Source organism: Lissotriton helveticus, chromosome 7 (genome assembly GCF_964261635.1).
Source record: "Lissotriton helveticus chromosome 7, aLisHel1.1, whole genome shotgun sequence".
Taxonomy (NCBI): Eukaryota; Metazoa; Chordata; class Amphibia; order Caudata; family Salamandridae; genus Lissotriton; species Lissotriton helveticus.
The window spans coordinates 1,612,746,880-1,612,766,512 of NC_136068.1; the positions used below are offsets into that span (position 1 = coordinate 1,612,746,880).

The following is a 19,633-nucleotide window of genomic DNA, read 5'->3' on the forward strand; positions in this document are numbered from 1 at the left end:
AAGGATCTGGGCCTAAATCCATCGTTTTTTTCACTCCACACCACCCTGGGTTAGACACTGGCTATATGCAAATCAGCTCTGACCCTTTGCCTCATGGGAAAAGTCCAGTCCGAACTGCCAAGCCCTGTCTTTCCCAGACCGGAATCAAGCATCCAAGGACCGGTTTCTGGCTATCAGCCTTCATTCAGCCTGGATAGCTTGACTCCAGTGGTGTGGAGAGCCTGGGACTCACGTCTGAGCATACCCAGCCCACTCGGGGTGAAAATTACAAAAAACACAGTTGATGGACAGAATGTAGAACAATGTCATACATTCACCCCAGTACAAGGATCTGGGCCTAAATCCATCGTTTTTTTTCACTCCACACCACCCTGGGTTAGACACTGGCTATATGCAAATCAGCTCTGACCCTTTGCCTCATGGGAAAAGTCCAGTCCGAACTGCCAAGCCCTGTCTTTCCCAGACCGGAATCAATCAAGCATCCAAGGACCGGTTTCTGGCTATCAGCCTTCATTCAGCCTGGATAGCTTGACTCCAGTGGTGTGGAGAGCCTGGGACTCACGTCTGAGCATACCCAGCCCACTCGGGGTGAAAATTACAAAAAACACAGTTGATGGACAGAATGTAGAACAATGTCATACATTCACCCCAGTACAAGGATCTGGGCCTAAATCCATCGTTTTTTTCACTCCACACCACCCTGGGTTAGACACTGGCTATATGCAAATCAGCTCTGACCCTTTGCCTCATGGGAAAAGTCCAGTCCGAACTGCCAAGCCCTGTCTTTCCCAGACCGGAATCAAGCATCCAAGGACCGGTTTCTGGCTATCAGCCTTCATTCAGCCTGGATAGCTTGACTCCAGTGGTGTGGAGAGCCTGGGACTCACGTCTGAGCATACCCAGCCCACTCGGGGTGAAAATTACAAAAAACACAGTTGATGGACAGAATGTAGAACAATGTCATACATTCACCCCAGTACAAGGATCTGGGCCTAAATCCATCGTTTTTTTCACTCCACACCACCCTGGGTTAGACACTGGCTATATGCAAATCAGCTCTGACCCTTTGCCTCATGGGAAAAGTCCAGTCCGAACTGCCAAGCCCTGTCTTTCCCAGACCGGAATCAAGCATCCAAGGACCGGTTTCTGGCTATCAGCCTTCATTCAGCCTGGATAGCTTGACTCCAGTGGTGTGGAGAGCCTGGGACTCACGTCTGAGCATACCCAGCCCACTCGGGGTGAAAATTACAAAAAACACAGTTGATGGACAGAATGTAGAACAATGTCATACATTCACCCCAGTACAAGGATCTGGGCCTAAATCCATCGTTTTTTTCACTCCACACCACCCTGGGTTAGACACTGGCTATATGCAAATCAGCTCTGACCCTTTGCCTCATGGGAAAAGTCCAGTCCGAACTGCCAAGCCCTGTCTTTCCCAGACCGGAATCAAGCATCCAAGGACCGGTTTCTGGCTATCAGCCTTCATTCAGCCTGGATAGCTTGACTCCAGTGGTGTGGAGAGCCTGGGACTCACGTCTGAGCATACCCAGCCCACTCGGGGTGAAAATTACAAAAAACACAGTTGATGGACAGAATGTAGAACAATGTCATACATTCACCCCAGTACAAGGATCTGGGCCTAAATCCATCGTTTTTTTCACTCCACACCACCCTGGGTTAGACACTGGCTATATGCAAATCAGCTCTGACCCTTTGCCTCATGGGAAAAGTCCAGTCCGAACTGCCAAGCCCTGTCTTTCCCAGACCGGAATCAAGCATCCAAGGACCGGTTTCTGGCTATCAGCCTTCATTCAGCCTGGATAGCTTGACTCCAGTGGTGTGGAGAGCCTGGGACTCACGTCTGAGCATACCCAGCCCACTCGGGGTGAAAATTACAAAAAACACAGTTGATGGACAGCGCTGATTTGCATATCGCCATTGTCTAACCCAGGGTGGTGTGGAGTGGAAAAACGATGGATTAGGGCCCAGATCTTTTGACTGGGGTGAATGTGTGACATTGATCCACATTCTGTCCATCATTGTTGTTTTTGCAGTAACCGCTCTAAGTGTACTGGGGATGCTCAGAAGTGAGTCCCAGGCACTCCACACCACTGGAAGCAAGCTAGCCGGGCTGATGAGAGGTGTTACCTCGAAACCGGGCCGGTCCTCGGATGCTTGTTTCCGTTCTGGGAAGGACATGGCTTTTGTAGTTCGGACTGGACTGTTCCCATGGGGCACAGGGTCAGCGCTGATTTGCATATCGCCATTGTCTAACCCAGGGTGGTGTGGAGTGGAAAAACGATGGATTAGGGCCCAGATCTTTTGACTGGGGTGAATGTGTGACATTGATTCACATTCTGTCCATCATTGTTGTTTTTGCAGTAACTGCTCTAAGTGTACTGGGGATGCTCAGACGTGAGTCCCAGGCACTCCACACCACTGGAAGCAAGCTAGCCGGGCTGATGAGAGGTGTTACCTCGAAACCGGGCCGGTCCTCGGATGCTTGTTTCTGTTCTGGGAAGGACATGGCTTTTGTAGTTCGGACTGGACTGTTCCCATGGGGCACAGGGTCAGCGCTGATTTGCATATCGCCATTGTCTAACCCAGGGTGGTGTGGAGTGGAAAAACAATGGATTAGGGCCCAGATCTTTTGACTGGGGTGAATGTGTGACATTGATCCACATTCTGTCCATCATTGTTGTTTTTGCAGTAACCGCTCTAAGTGTACTGGGGATGCTCAGACGTGAGTCCCAGGCACTCCACACCACTGGAAGCAAGCTAGCCGGGCTGATGAGAGGTGTTACCTCGAAACCGGGCCGGTCCTCGGATGCTTGTTTCCGTTCTGGGAAGGACATGGCTTTTGTAGTTCGGACTGGACTGTTCCCATGGGGCACAGGGTCAGCGCTGATTTGCATATCGCCATTGTCTAACCCAGGGTGGTGTGGAGTGGAAAAACGATGGATTAGGGCCCAGATCTTTTGACTGGGGTGAATGTGTGACATTGATCCACATTCTGTCCATCATTGTTGTTTTTGCAGTAACCGCTCTAAGTGTACTGGGGATGCTCAGACGTGAGTCCCAGGCACTCCACACCACTGGAAGCAAGCTAGCCGGGCTGATGAGAGGTGTTACCTCGAAACCGGGCCGGTCCTCGGATGCTTGTTTCCGTTCTGGGAAGGACATGGCTTTTGTAGTTCGGACTGGACTGTTCCCATGGGGCACAGGGTCAGCGCTGATTTGCATATCGCCATTCCAGGGTGGTGTGGAGTGGAAAAACGATGGATTAGGGCCCAGATCTTTTGACTGGGGTGAATGTGTGACATTGATCCACATTCTGTCCATCATTGTTGTTTTTGCAGTAACCGCTCTAAGTGTACTGGGGATGCTCAGACGTGAGTCCCAGGCACTCCACACCACTGGAAGCAAGCTAGCCGGGCTGATGAGAGGTGTTACCTCGAAACCGGGCCGGTCCTCGGATGCTTGTTTCCGTTCTGGGAAGGACATGGCTTTTGTAGTTCGGACTGGACTGTTCCCATGGGGCACAGGGTCAGCGCTGATTTGCATATCGCCATTGTCTAACCCAGGGTGGTGTGGAGTGGAAAAACGATGGATTAGGGCCCAGATCTTTTGACTGGGGTGAATGTGTGACATTGATCCACATTCTGTCCATCATTGTTGTTTTTGCAGTAACCGCTCTAAGTGTACTGGGGATGCTCAGACGTGAGTCCCAGGCACTCCACAGCACTGGAAGCAAGCTAGCCGGGCTGATGAGAGGTGTTACCTCGAAACCGGGCCGGTCCTCGGATGCTTGTTTCCGTTCTGGGAAGGACATGGCTTTTGTAGTTCGGACTGGACTGTTCCCATGGGGCACAGGGTCAGCGCTGATTTGCATATCGCCATTGTCTAACCCAGGGTGGTGTGGAGTGGAAAAACGATGGATTAGGGCCCAGATCTTTTGACTGGGGTGAATGTGTGACATTGATCCACATTCTGTCCATCATTGTTGTTTTTGCAGTAACCGCTCTAAGTGTACTGGGGATGCTCAGACGTGAGTCCCAGGCACTCCACACCACTGGAAGCAAGCTAGCCGGGCTGATGAGAGGTGTTACCTCGAAACCGGGCCGGTCCTCGGATGCTTGTTTCCGTTCTGGGAAGGACATGGCTTTTGTAGTTCGGACTGGACTGTTCCCATGGGGCACAGGGTCAGCGCTGATTTGCATATCGCCATTGTCTAACCCAGGGTGGTGTGGAGTGGAAAAACGATGGATTAGGGCCCAGATCTTTTGACTGGGGTGAATGTGTGACATTGATCCACATTCTATCCATCATTGTTGTTTTTGCAGTAACCGCTCTAAGTGTACTGGGGATGCTCAGACGTGAGTCCCAGGCACTCCACACCACTGGATGCAAGCTAGCTGGGCTGATGAGAGGTGTTACCTCGAAACCGGGCCGGTCCTCGGATGCTTGTTTCCGTTCTGGGAAGGACATGGCTTTTGTAGTTCGGACTGGACTGTTCCCATGGGGCACAGGGTCAGCGCTGATTTGCATATCGCCATTGTCTAACCCAGGGTGGTGTGGAGTGGAAAAACGATGGATTAGGGCCCAGATCTTTTGACTGGGGTGAATGTGTGACATTGATCCACATTCTGTCCATCATTGTTGTTTTTGCAGTAACCGCTCTAAGTGTACTGGGGATGCTCAGACGTGAGTCCCAGGCACTCCACACCACTGGAAGCAAGCTAGCCGGGCTGATGAGAGGTGTTACCTCGAAACCGGGCCGGTCCTCGGATGCTTGTTTCCGTTCTGGGAAGGACATGGCTTTTGTAGTTCGGACTGGACTGTTCCCATGGGGCACAGGGTCAGCGCTGATTTGCATATCGCCATTGTCTAACCCAGGGTGGTGTGGAGTGGAAAAACGATGGATTAGGGCCCAGATCTTTTGACTGGGGTGAATGTGTGACATTGATCCACATTCTGTCCATCATTGTTGTTTTTGCAGTAACCGCTCTAAGTGTACTGGGGATGCTCAGACGTGAGTCCCAGGCACTCCACACCACTGGAAGCAAGCTAGCCGGGCTGATGAGAGGTGTTACCTCGAAACCGGGCCGGTCCTCGGATGCTTGTTTCCGTTCTGGGAAGGACATGGCTTTTGTAGTTCGGACTGGACTGTTCCCATGGGGCACAGGGTCAGCGCTGATTTGCATATCGCCATTGTCTAACACAGGGTGGTGTGGAGTGGAAAAACGATGGATTAGGGCCCAGATCTTTTGACTGGGGTGAATGTGTGACATTGATCCACATTCTGTCCATCATTGTTGTTTTTGCAGGAATCACAGTCAGTAACGCATGACAAGCAGTAATGAGGGTCAGGGTGGCTCTAGAAGGTGGGCGGGTAGTAACAACGTAAGAGTAGTTACAGGAAGAGAGGAGTCTGAGAATGCATTTGGAAGGGCGTACATCCAGCACCAGGTGAAAGAAAAAAAGCTAAGGAACAGTGAGAGCAAGGTGGAAAGTAAGTAGTGTGAACACATGCTCTCTCCACAAACGACAGGTGGAGATCTGAGACCTACTCGACTCCATCTACCCCAACATCGCCTTCCTCACGGAAACATGGATTAACTCAACCTCCTTCCCGGACTTCACCACCTCCTGGATGGCCACAAAATCATTCACAAGGACGCATCAACAAACCTTGTGAATGCTAGATTACTGGTTAATGTCTCGGAATGTGGCTGCCTGGACCATTGCCGTCAAACATCTACCGCGCACCCTCTCTTACCACGCACCGGTGATGTTCAACTGGATTATACCATTATCTCAGCCACGCGCTTGTAGTTGCCACTTACCCCAGCACGCATTATTTGATGCAGTTTTCAGAGCGGAGGTGCGCGTAAAACTCCTGCAGTACTTTGCCATCAACGAAAATCGGTGGACTCACCTTCCACACTGTGGAAAGCTTTTAAAGCTGTCATAAGAGGCACTTGCATTGAAAAACAATTGGGGGTCTTAAAGTCTATCAGGTCTACCATAGAGAAACTTTAGGTGGAGATAAAACAACAAGAGCTGCTATATCACCACACGGGTCTCCCTGCACACTTAGCCACTATTAGGGAAAAACGAGGCAGAGGTGGTCGTTGAGACACATTTCCTAGGAAGAGCTGCTCGTGCCCGTAGATATGGAGATGGCGACCGCCCGGGTAGGTCCCTAGCGTACTTCCTTAAATCACAACTCACCTCCTCATTCATCACTAAACTAGATGCAGATTCCAGCCCGATGCAAAGGCAGTCCACTACACTTGGGAGAATGAAATATTTTATACCTCCCTCTACACTGCCACGCAGCCAAACCTGCGACCTGAGCGGCAGGACTACCTAGTCTCCATTGAACTAGTCTTGTTGAGCAATGCCCACTGCGAATACCTTGATGCATCCTTCTTGGCAGAAGACATTGTTCGGGTGTTCAGAAGCCTATGCTGAGGAGTTAGCCCCTCATCTGCTATCAGTATATCAGGAGAAACTTGACAGAGGATGAATTCCCCCGACAGTGCGCAAGGAGGTGATCATCACAATTTTAAAGCCGAACAAACCAGCCAACATGTGCAACGCTTACCGTCCATTGTCTCTGATCAATATTGACGCAAAAATACTTGCTAAACTGCTTGCAGACAGACTGCAGCACCTTCTCCTTACTGTGGCCATACCGGATCAATCTGGGTTTACTTTACATAATTTGCGCACTTTCTTCTTAGTCGTCCATCAAATTGACCCAAACCTACCATCCTTGGCAGCTTTCCTGGACACTACCAAGGCGTTTGATTCCCTAGAATGGCCATTTCTCTTTACTCTACTACCCAGAATTGGCTTGAATAATGACTTTTTAAAGCTTATTAATTTGCTTTACACACACGCAACTGCCACACTCAAAGTAAACGACCTAATATCCGACCCATTCCTTGTGTCTCATGTGGCACCAGACAGGGTTGTCCCCTTTCACCCCTGCTATTTGCAATGGAAGCCCTGGCGGCCCGGCTAAAACAACATCACATGGCAAGGGGACGGGGGTTCCCTGACAGAGGCCTGATAATATCTATGTATGCTGACGACATCCTACTCTACGTGCGCGACCCGTAGTCTTACTTTAACCCAGTGCTACGCAAAATCCTACTGTTTGGTGGCATGTCGGGCATACAGATAAACTGGGCTAAATCAACACACTTCACACTAACGCCGGCCCCTATAACGCTCACACTAGACTTCCCCTTAAACTGGTCAGACGGCGTGGTTAAATATTTGGGGATATGGCTCAGCAGGGATCTACAAGATATATGGTGCCTAAATTATGGCAGGTTGACCACTTGGCTTGAGAACAAAGTAGCCATCTGGGCCAAGCTGCCGCTGTCATTAGTCAGCAGAATTGCTATTGCAAAAATGATAATTCTACTCAAGCTCCTGTACCTGTTTGTTAATAAACCCCTCATGTTCACACAAGTTTTTTTCCGGAAACTGCGCTCTCTCCTTATAACTCACACCTGGGCCAGGAAACAGCCGCCATCTCTTGAGAGGTGCTTACGCTAACACTAGAACAGGGAGGACTTGATGCACCATTGAGCTTTATGCACTATGCGCACAGGCACAATATCTAAATTTCTGGTTGCATCCCACTCCATTCCAACCTCACGTTGAGATAGAAAAAGACTTTGCATCCCCAGCATCACTGCCGGCGGTGCTTTATTATGCATACAAACGTCCGAAGGAAGAAATCAATACAGTGTAGAACCTGCATCGGGCATGGGAGGGTCTTTGACGTTGCACTAAGCTACCGTTACTATATGCTCCAACGACACAACTCGCACATCATCCTATCTTTCCTGCCATGCAAGACACTAGCTCTATCCAACGCGCACGCCAGATGGGATTGACCACATTCAATGACCTTTACCCAGACAATAAATTCCTGGACAATTCGTACAGCCCAGAGAGTGCTCAGACCCCTATCCTAGAAATGTTTTTATATTACCAGCTTCGAGCCCATTGGAGCAGACCCCACTCTACCCCCCCCTCTGCGCCGGCGCCACTAGTTGCACTGGAGACCATATTAGCTCAACCATCACCCAAGAAACGTATCACTCGCATATACAACATGACACAATGCACATCACCGGTTTCGACGCCTCGGTGTTGGAAGAGTACAGTAGGGATCTTACCTCACCCACCACTGAGAAACAGTGGGCCTACTGCCGTGCTCAGCTCAAATGTCTCTCACCCAACTAAAAACGTAGGCTCATTCACTTTAAATATCTACACAGACTGTATCCCACGCTTATACAACTACACCAGATGGGACTGAGACCGGATGACACGTGTTGGAGATGCGCTACAGCACAGGCCTCCTTCATCCACTTAGCATGGACGTGTAGGCCTGTCTCACAATTCTGGCACTAGGTGTTTGGCATTATTCAAAAGGTAACAGGCTTCCGCCCAGACCGAACCCCTCTCACAGCCTCAATGGGGCATGTGGCGGAGGCCGCCTGTCAGCCATGATGCTCCTCCTAGCCAAGCGCCGCATTGCGATACACTGAGGGTCACAAAACATGCCCAAAGTAAACACATGGATTCAGAATATTTATTGTTGTCATGAGATGCTGTCGGCATACTGGGAAGTGATGCCCACGGTGTCCAGGCTTAAAGATATCTGGGCTCCATTTGTCAGATGGGCCGCGATACCGTGCACCAGAGACCCCTGTGATTCATGTAACCGACTTCACAGACCCCAACGCACCGCTCTCACCCATGACCTCACTGGACATCACTGGTTAACCGTGCAATTACTCTCACATGTCAGCAAACTTTGTTTCAGGTACTACTGACATCTAGATGTGGGGGGAACAGCACTTTGTACCTATTCAAGCTTATTTCTCACAGACTATGTATTTATAATGGCTATAATATATTGCCTGCTATGTTATGCTGCTAAACCTGTCTTCTTAAAGGAAAACTGTTGTGTGGCCTATATTTTTCAAGAACACCCACTTACCCAACAGCAAATACGCAATCCCTGCTGTTGAGATGTACTTTCCATGTTTGTATTTTGTATATTTTTTGTGTGGAATGAATACATTGCCATCGTACACAAAAGCACCCTTCGCCTCACCACCCACTCGGACAACCACATGACCAACATGGAGCACCTCAACTTCCAGGTCCAGACCAATCCGTACACCACCCTCCACTTCACCCTATCTACAAACACCCCGGACCCTGTAGACCCTTCAGCAACTCCATCATCAACTTCATTGCACCCAACACTCTCGCCCTACCCTTACAGAAGTTGTAACAAGGTCACCGAAAAACAGCTCACCACTTCCCTCAGCAAAACTCCACATCTGACTTCCGCGGATGCCAATACCTCAGCACGCAAACTCCACTGAGGGATCTCCAACTGCGCTGACACACTGGCTCCCATCAAGAAAACGCCAGGCAAGCGACACCTCAAGAAAGCCATTTGGTACACTCCCGCCCTCCACGAGTCTAGATGCACCTGAAGATGGTTTGAGAAGAGATGGAGGAGCAGATAGACCTCGGAAGACCACTCAGCCTTTAAAACTGCTGTCACCACACACCACCACCTCATTAGAACAACAAAGAAAGTGGTCCTACAAGAAAGGATCAGCGCACTCAATAGCAACAAACTTTTCACTGTGGTCAAAGAATTTGCCAAACCCAGCACAGAGACAGCTGCCATCCTACCCTCCTACCCTCCTAAAACCTCTGCCACAACCTCTGCACCTTCTTCCACTGCAAGATTATGTAGATCTATGACAGCTTCAACAGCCTCGATACCCAAGAACCTCTCACCCCATTTGCAACCATCGCACCCAACGACACCCAACCCCAGAAGACCCTGCTTAGCTGGACCACAGGACATCCGAGACCCTGCTTTCTTGGATCACCCCTACCCCCACAGACCATACACAAAACAATTACATCATCCTAGACTGCTCGCTCACCATGAACCTACACCGTTTTATCATCCTACTTCCACACGCTACTCCTGCACCAAAAGATCTACAAATGGATCCCCATCGAGTCCAGAAAGACATCACCCACGCACTCATCAGCTGCAGACACAACTACGGTAACACACTCTTTGCTTGCATCACCCAGAAACTCTTCAAGAAACAGCAGAACATTCAGACCACCTCTGCTAGACTCATCTTCAATATTCCCTACCGCAGCCACATCACTGGCCACCTGAGAGACTTCCACTGGCTCCCAGTCAACAAAAGAATCAACTTAAAGCTCCTCACACATGCCTACAACCACCGCCTCACATACGGTGCACCCAACAGAGACCTCCGCTCCGCCCAACTGGCCCCGGCAGCAGTCCCATGCATCCGCAAGACCATGACCGGAGGAAGATCCTTCTCCTACCTCGCAGCAAAGACCTGAAACACCCTGCCTCTCCACCTCAAGCAATCACCAGCACTGCCTCAATTCAAGAAGGACCTCAAGACCTGGTTCTTTCACAAGGCCTTCAACAGATCAGCAACCTCTCCCTACCCCCTCTCGCCCCAGCACCGTGAGTCCCTTACGGGTGAGTAGTGTCGCTTTACAAGTCACTTGATTGATTGATTGACTGACTGAACTGCAAGGGAAAAGGAAGTAAAAAAGCTTCAAGAACACGAATGCTGTGGGTTGTTTTTACCAAAAGGGACACAGCTGAAAAAATCTAAATATCCATTACACGTTCTACTGCAGCAGAATTGCTTCTGCTGCAGAGCATTAATTCTAGGTGTGGGTGAAAATGACATTATACCAGCGTAATTTGCCTAATTTTAGGAATTTGATGTTATACTTGTTATGTAGAATTCACGAAGTTATGCCACTTTGGTTACTGTTTATGGTAAAAATGTATTCAATGGAATATTGCGTCCTCGCTTCAAAAATTGACACGAGGATGCATTTTGCACTAAAGTATACTGCGAAAGGCCATATTTGAATATATGCATTATGCAGAATTTTGATTAAATAAATTACACGAATTTTGAACACCCCTAATTATTTCTTCCCACCGGCTAGATGACGCAAGACAAAGACAAACATTACAATGAGACAATGTTTCCAGCTTCTTTTGCCTTCTGGTGGCTCTCCAAATGGTAAAGCACCAATTTGTCTAGAAAAGGATCACCATGCATAACTTGCACTGATATGCTGTCTTGTGCTGTCTTGTGCACACACAGCAATGGACACTGTCCTTGGCAAAGCGAGGACATGCAAGGTTTCCTCTAACAACCTGCCCATGTAGTCCTTTTTCATGCGACAGCAACAAACTAGTTTTCCCCAGTATCCCCAAAAATAATAGAAATTCAGTAATACAGGCCATCATGTGCACAGACACGTTTTTCAAGGTTTAACATTATGTAACACAACTATGGCCATTAAAGAATTGGGGAGCCGGTACCTTTTTACTCCCAGGACAGAGTTGACAAGCTTGCGAATGGCAGATGATCCTCTTGCACGACTGAAGTCGCTGGTGAACATGCCATCTGCATGCCGCCTGGTCCTATGTGTTCAAAAAGGGCGAAAAAGACAGAAAGAAGTCAATCAGTAGTTCTAGTTATGTCCTGCCAGGGCAGCCATGTCTTACTGGAGATCTCCCATATTCTGGCAAAATGAGACAAGTCCTGATCTCTGGCAGACACCAGTAGAAACAATATTCTCCAGTATTAGGACATATTAGCACCCAACAACCACACCTACCTGGTACTGATCATCAAGCTTAGAAGACCCCCTACATTGTTAGCCTGGTCCTCTGAATTGATGGGACGGTCCAGCAAACATGTCGTCGCAGTACTAGTCGTACTGACAATAGACAGCAAACACGTTGTTGCAGTACTAGTCGTTCTGACAAAAGACAGGAGCGCCAACTTAAATGCTATCGCTGTGGATATGACTTCCCTCACACGGAAACCTACCCTGCTTTAGGCCAAAAGTGCAGGAAGTGTGGCAGAGACAACCACTTTGAGAATGTTTGCGGAACACCTCGCAAAGACACTCACTGAGACAATTACAGACAGTCCAGACAGTCCAAGACTCGCAATCATGCAGAGATTCTTCTACTGGCTCTTCACAGTCCAGCCGTCATTTTCAAGGGACATATTAATCCCATCTCGTGAGTCACGGTTACTGTCACAAATATCGCAAGACAGTGACTAATATGTCTACATGGTTGCAGATCCGGACCGGCTGAAGAAATACCCACGATCAGATCTCAAAATGGACACACACTTAGCCAAATTTGTTCTGGACAGTGGAGCATCTCTCAATTACATCTCATTTGCAGAGTACAAAAAAATGAATCCGCCACCACACTTGCATAAAGCTGCTGTATGGATGTACACATGGCTGTCAAAGGAACCTCTCCCGTGTCTAGGACAATTTCCTGTATAAAGTTGATGATGAACCTAACATCATTCACAAGTTTCCAAAACTATTTACCGGACTAGGAATAATGGCTCATTGTCAGGTTCGACTGCATATAAATGAACCTGACAATGAGCCATTACATTATAGCTCAACATCACAGAAAAATTCAGTTTCACCTTCAACAATTTGTAGAACAGGAACTACAAGATCTCCTCCAAGCTGACATTATTGAAAGGACATCAGCAACCCACTCCATGGGTCTCTCCAGTGGTCGTAGTGCCCAAAAAGGGTTCGCCTGGCAAAGTGCGTCACTGCGTGGATATGAGAGCACCCAACACTGCCATTGAAAGAGAACGGCACCCTGGGCCTCACCGGTGCACAGATATTCTCCAAATTAGACCTTAACAAGGGTTATCACCAGCTGGAGCTCCACGAGAAATCGAGATACATCACCACATTCTCGACCCATCAAGGCCTGTTCAGATACAAAAGACTCAGCTTTGGGGTTTCATCTGCCGCTGAGATGTTTCAGGAGGCCATTAGAAAGGTCATTCATCACAATCCCAACACTCTAAACTACAGTGATGACATCCTCGTCTACGGTGCGACACTGCAAGAACATGACACTGTGCTGGATCGAGTCTGCCTTGCTTTACTGGATGCCAATCTCACTCTAAACAAAGACAAGTGTGAATTTCACAAAGCCACACTAAAGTTCTTCGCACACATACTCTCAGGCGCAGGAATGAAAACCGAGCCAGAAAAGATTGCTGCCCTGAATGACACCCCCAAGCCACGAGGCGCTGGAGATGTGCGTTCATTTTTATGCATGGCAAGTTACTGTGCACGGTACATCAGGGATTATGCCACCATCAGTTACCCACTGAGAAAGCTGACCAAACAAGGACACCCTTTTCAATGGACCATGAGATGTGACCAAGTCTTTCATGCAATCAAAGGTTGAATCAGCCAATAACCTTGCACATTTCAATCCTAGAAGAAAAACGGAAATCACCGTGGATGCAAGTCCCGTAGGACTTGGAGCGATATTAGCTCAATACGACAAAGAGAATGATCAGCGGTATATTGTAGCATATGCCAGTTGGAGTGTCACAGACACGGAGAGAACCTACTCTCAACCTGAAAAGGAAAGCCTGGCAGTAGTCTGAGCGTGTGAACATTTTCACATCTTTATTCATGGAAAACACTTCACACTTATCACGGACCACCAGGCCCTGATAACTATCTTTGGGAATCCCCGAGCCAAGATGCCACCCCGAATAGAGCGCTGGGGTATCCGCCTTCAATAGTATACATACACCATCCTCCACAAACCGGGAAAAGCTGCAAATCCAGCTGATTACATGTCCAGACACCCCAAGGCAACGTCCACATCTAATCCCTCAGTAGCTGAGCAGTACATTAATTTTGTGGTGGCTCAAGCCAGACCACCCGCAGTACCTTTGGAAGCCATCATTGACGCTACCAATGAAGATGCCACACTACGAAACATAAAGCATTCAGACTAACAGCTAGAGACATCTGGAGGAATGCGAACAGAATGAACATATTGACAGTTATGATCTGTCCTCTTTCAGACATGTGAAGGATGAATTATCCATCACCACGGATGGTCTCATATTAAGGGACAAACGAATCATCATCCCATCCTCGTCGCCAGTTGTAGTGTCATGGACCTGAAATCATGACACCGACACATGCTTTATATTTCAGGGACTTTATTCGGTCCTTCCTTTTCTTGCCCCAACTTTAACTAACTTTTTCTCCGCCTTGTCTCCTCCTCTTCCGTCCATCACTCTCCTCCCACCTCATGGATTGGTCCTAGTGCCCAGCCCATTTCACGACATTACAAACCTTATTGCGATAAGGTTTTGCTCCGAGGCCTGATTAAAGCACTCTTGGGAAGACTTTGAGCTTCTCACTCTAAGCTGAGACACATCATCCACCTCAGCTGAGATGTTTTGTTCTTAAAACTCTTCTGCATGTGTACACGGCAACATGTGCTTCCTGGTGCATGTTTAACAGGTGAGACTGGCTGTGTTTACCCAGGGTCACAGAAGATGACCTGGCTGGCACTGGGAGGTTGTTTGTGCAAATCATGCGTTGTGCTTTCAGGGATATCTAAAGGAAGAGGGTGCACCAGAGTGTTGTCTGAATGGATGGAAGGCGTCAAGTGGGAGGTTGTAGAGAAACGCCTGGCAGTGTCCTATGGGTGTGGTGTGTGTTTCTCACTGAGTTGTTAGAGGACCAAGGTGACAAAGCTGATTCATAAAGTTGAGTATTTACCCACAACATGGCTACCTCCCTGGGCTGACAGTATTTTTTTCCCACAATGATCTCTCCTGTCACATAAACCTTTTCTTTGCCCAGCCAAGCGCTAGCATCCACCGTATGTGGCAGACATTCAGACTTGGGTTCACAAGAGGGATACTGGATAGGTGCTGACATAAGGGACATAGAGGTCTCAGTGACTTGCATGACCCTTGTCCCCGGGGTAAATGAGGAAACAGAAACACAACAAGAAATGTAGGTGTGGCCTAGATACAGTCACTCTTTTTCCGTTCTTTATCCTATTTTAGTCATCCACGTGTTCAAATGATGTCTTTGAGTTATAGTAATTGAAACACATTAGTAACTTTTCTTTGTGGCAATTAACCAGATCTTCATGGGACATACAATAATAAGAGTTGTTATGCCAATTCTAAGTATACCTGCATGTTCGAAAGCATCCATATTGTGGTTTCAAAATTATATAGTGGTTAGTTTTTTTATTTTTTATTGCAAGCATATATCCACCACATTTTGGCAGTCATGCTTTCTTTTTTTCTTCTTTTTATTTATGTGGTGTATACTTGCAATAAAAATTATTTAAAAAAAGAAAGAAAGAACCAGCACACATACTTGCCAAGGCCAGACCAATTGGTTTCGCCAATGCTTGTTTTACAATAAATAGTGTAGGACAGCCGTGGCCTGGTTCATTAAAATGCAAAATAGTACAAGACGCAAGAAACGCATTTTACAAAGTCACGTGGGTGGGGAATGATGAGAATACAGGGATTCTGAGTCCTACTGTGTGGTTGACATAACAAGGAGCAGCACGTGCAAACAATGGTGGTGTTGCCAGAAAAAGACTGTACTTCCGGGTTTGTACGAGAGGGGGAGATAAAGAAGGGGGCAGTTTTTTGGTCAAACTTATTTTAATTAGCATTTGGTATACACTTCATAATGCTACATCCAATATGGTGCTAAAGCATGGTTACAGAGTATAGCACACTGAATTTCATGTAGGTGGAGCCTCCCTGTATGGCAACAACCGGGGCCTTTCTCTATTTAGAACATAGAGATATAGGTACAGTTTCAAAAAATGTAGAGGCATTAGGCAGTCCATAAAACAAATACACGTGCATGCCCAACCTATCTATGCTTTGCAATACGCTTTTAAACCAACCCGTCCAAAAAACCAAAACAAATCCCCTGAAACAAAAACCCTCCCCCCTTCCTCGGTACCAATTTGAGTGGTGGTGGTGTCCATTACATAGTGCGTGTTGTATACCAGTTGTGTGTGAAGTAAGGTCCTTTGGCGGGATAAGTCTTTATCGTTTCCTTCTGGATGCTCCTATCGGGAGTACTCTGAGGATGCGTCTAGTGCCTGTGGACTCTCGATCTAGAATTGGAAAAGATGCATTTTTCTGATTAAGGGAGGGCACACCGCCAATGGCAGTCCTCGTGTAAGATACATGACTAAAGGACCCCATTTGTATTCAAGATGTTTATAGTCATCCCTGAAGATGTCAGTCATTCTCTCAAGACACAGTATCTTTCAGAGTCTCGAATGCCATACGGATAGGGCGGGCTGCCTTCTTTTTCCAGGAAGCTGCTATCTCAACTTTAGCGGCCCCTATACATGTCCACATAATAGCCTTGTCTGCTTTGGTTTGGTGCTCTAGTGACGGGTCCCTGATGCCTAGGAGTATTCTTCCATGGAGGTCGGTATTGGATATCCTAACATGTGTTTAATGTGGGCGAGTATCTCCTCCCAAAAAGGTCTGATTGTGGGACAGTCCCACCAAATGTGTTGGAAATCACCAAGGAGTCCAAACCCTTTCTAACACAGATCTGATGTATTCTGGAATATCCGTTTAAGTTTGGTGGGGTAGAGATACCAGTCCATCAAAGTTTTTACATGGGCCTCTTGCAGTTCCAGGGAGTGATTACATTTAGCGATGTCCGACCACAACCCTGCCCATTCTTTATCGGGTATGTCTCTTTGCACCATTCCCTCCCACATGGACATATATCTAGGCCTCCGAGAGTGGGTGGTGGCATGGAGGGAGCTATATAAAAAAGAAATTACTCCTTTCGTAGAGCTTACCTTCAGTACACATTTTTCAAAGCTTTTTTTTCTTGTGTGGCAGCATCTCGTATATGGGGGGTAGTAGCCCAGAAGGGGGCAATTTGTCCTATAATTAGGATGGTGTTGGACTTGGCATTTTATGCAGCGTCATCCCTAAACTTTTTGCCTTTCCCCTAGACTTTTCTCTTACATGGTGTTGGTGTCTGGGCACTTTAACACTGCTGTCCAGTGTAAGGTACGTGGGCTCTCTATGTTAAATATGGTAAGATTGGTCTACACCTGTTTGGCCTATTTAATTTACCTGTCAGTCCCTTGTAAAGTGATATCTCATATACCCAGGGCTGGTAAATTAAATGCTACTGGTGGGCTTACACGCTGATTGCGCCACCCACCAAAGTAGCCTTTCAAACCTGTCTCAGGCCTCTGCCATTGCAGGGCCTGTGTGCGCAGTGTTACTGCCGCTGTTACATGGCACCTAAAGTGTGTGCCATGTCTGTGACCCCCCTTTTACTACATGTTAGTGACCCCTAAGGTGGGCCTTAGGTAGCCCTAAGGGCAGGGTGCATTGTAGGTAAAAGATAGGACATGTACCTTAAGTGTGTGACATGTCCTCATAGTGACAAACAACAATGTTGGTTTCTCACTGCTGTGGGGCTGCCCTCCTATAGGAATGCATTGGGATTCCCTGATAAGTGTTTCAGTGGTAATTCCTGATATGAGAGGAGCAGCGTGGTCAAGTGTAGTATATTTGGAATGGTAATAATAAATGCTGCGCAATGATGTGCCTCTGGAGCCCCGTACATCCGGGCTCCTCTCTGGGCCTTTGGCACCAGCACTGCACCCACGTGAGCCCCACTCACCGGGTTCTGGTTGTGGACTCCTCCACTCCCGGGCAGCATGCGTCAGAAGAGCCCCCACTCCTCGGGGACTCTCTCTTCTTCTGGTGGCCTACGTGGGGCTTCCCTCAGCTCACGGAAGCCCCGCCCAACCACAGGCTCCCACTTGGCCGTTCTTCTCGCTGGCCATGCTGCTATTGGCGGCCTCGGCAGTCTCTTCCTGTTTTGGCCCCACCCAGAGTCAGGCAAGGCCGCCTGGCTTCCTGGTTACCGCACAATCGCGTCGGCCGCTTCTCCTCTTTACGGCGGCTAAGTGCGGGGTGGGCTCCCGCCTCAATTAAAGATAATCACGGGTGGTCACCTGCCTCAGATAAAGCAGTTGTGGGGTGGGCACCCGCTCGTCGACACCATATGCGGGGGGGGCATCCGTCGCTAATTAAAGGCATAAAGCGGGGTGGGCTCCCGCTCCACAAAGCCGCATGCTGGAATCCCTACGACGGGCAGACAAGGGAATGTGTAATATAAATATAGGGGCTGTGCACCCATGAGTTGGTTGTGCTGTTCCAGTGCTGAGGGGGCCTGCTGCTGTTGGGCTCCAGGAGGAACCACCACAAGGGTCTGCCTCCCTGCTGGAGGGCCCTGTGTGCTGGCCTGCCTGGGCCCAGCTTTGCTCTCTCGTAATCCCTAAGGACTTTTTGCTTCTAGCGCCTCATGAGCGCTATACTTTAATTGCCCCAGAAGAGAAGAGCGTGGGCTTTGCAGCGCTGAGCTGCCCATCTTTCAGAGGGAATCCCCGTTGTAGAGATTCCTCCATGCAGCTTTGTGGAACGGGAGCCCACCCAGCTTTATGATTTTAATTATTGACGGGTGCCCACCCCGCTTATGGTGTCGACTAGCGGGTGCCCACGCCACAATTGCTTTATCTGAGGCGGGTGACCACCCCGCAATGATCTTTAATTGAGGAGGTCTAGCCACGTGGGTTGCAACTCACCTGGACTGTACTGTTGAGCTGCTGGCTACTTCCTCAGATGATATCCAGTGTACCATTCTTACTTTTAGAGCCCTAATTAAGATTGCCTTTATCAATATTTATTCCCATTTAGGAGGGGGGAGGGTTTCGGGGGAGGGGGAGCTGAGTTGCGGGGGGGGACGACGACGATGTTCTTTGTTCTCTGCGCTGAAGCATAGAGGCTGACAGTGCTTGCATAAGCAAGGAGCAACACAATTCAGCCCTGTAGGACTGTATCTCAGGTCAACTGGGATATCATTCTCACTATAGGAAAGGCCTCACTCCTCGTGTGGAACAATCTGATGGACTAAACAAGTTTCGGCGAGGCTAGGCAAAGTCATGCTGGGGGCACAGTTATTGGACAAGTGTTCCAGGGCCAATGTATTGGGGTTGAATATGTGTGAGAATTGTTTGAGCATTTCTTGAAAACTTAATAAAATCTGTTTTAAAAAAAAATCAATATTTATTCCCACCCGGTCGAAATGGCCCACGAATCCAAGACCATGGGCTTGCTTTCCACGCTTATTGGCTTGGTTCCTCCAAATACCAGGATGGTGATAGGCGGTGACTTCAACTGCCAATTCGAACCACTAACAGCTCCTACTGACTCTTTGCTTTCCGTAGAGGATTCTCTTTGATTAATCCCTCCTCCACTTGTTCCTCCGGTCAGACCTTGGACACCTTTGGTCTTACAGATAAATGCGGTAAAACTAACTCGTGCATTGAGGGCTTGTAATTGGTGCACCAAGTCAGACCAACCTGGCAATTACACCTTTAATAGACCGGGCCAATCATCCCTACTTGACTACATTCTAGTGGAGGCAAGCATCTGGCATTGGGTGATTGATTTTGCTGTCTTGCCAACACACAACAGCAACCACAATGCCTTGGCGCTCGAACTCTAGCACCCAGAACTAAATGGTCCCCCTATTACAGGCCCCTTTTCTGATTCCGGTCTGTCCCTAGACAATAATAGAAGGAGAA

The 19,633-nt window shown here is 48.3% G+C and overlaps 1 protein-coding gene across 1 annotated transcript in view; it reads right to left on the minus strand.

Annotated features, from left to right (window-relative positions):
* Positions 1–19,633, minus strand: part of LOC144767572 (uncharacterized) — an 82,290-nt gene that overhangs the window by 38,541 nt on the left and 24,116 nt on the right. The window contains exon 3 of the mRNA XM_078650992.1: positions 11,465–11,566. Within this exon, the coding sequence (XP_078507118.1) occupies positions 11,465–11,566 (102 nt within the window). The remainder of the gene's footprint in view (positions 1–11,464; positions 11,567–19,633) is intronic.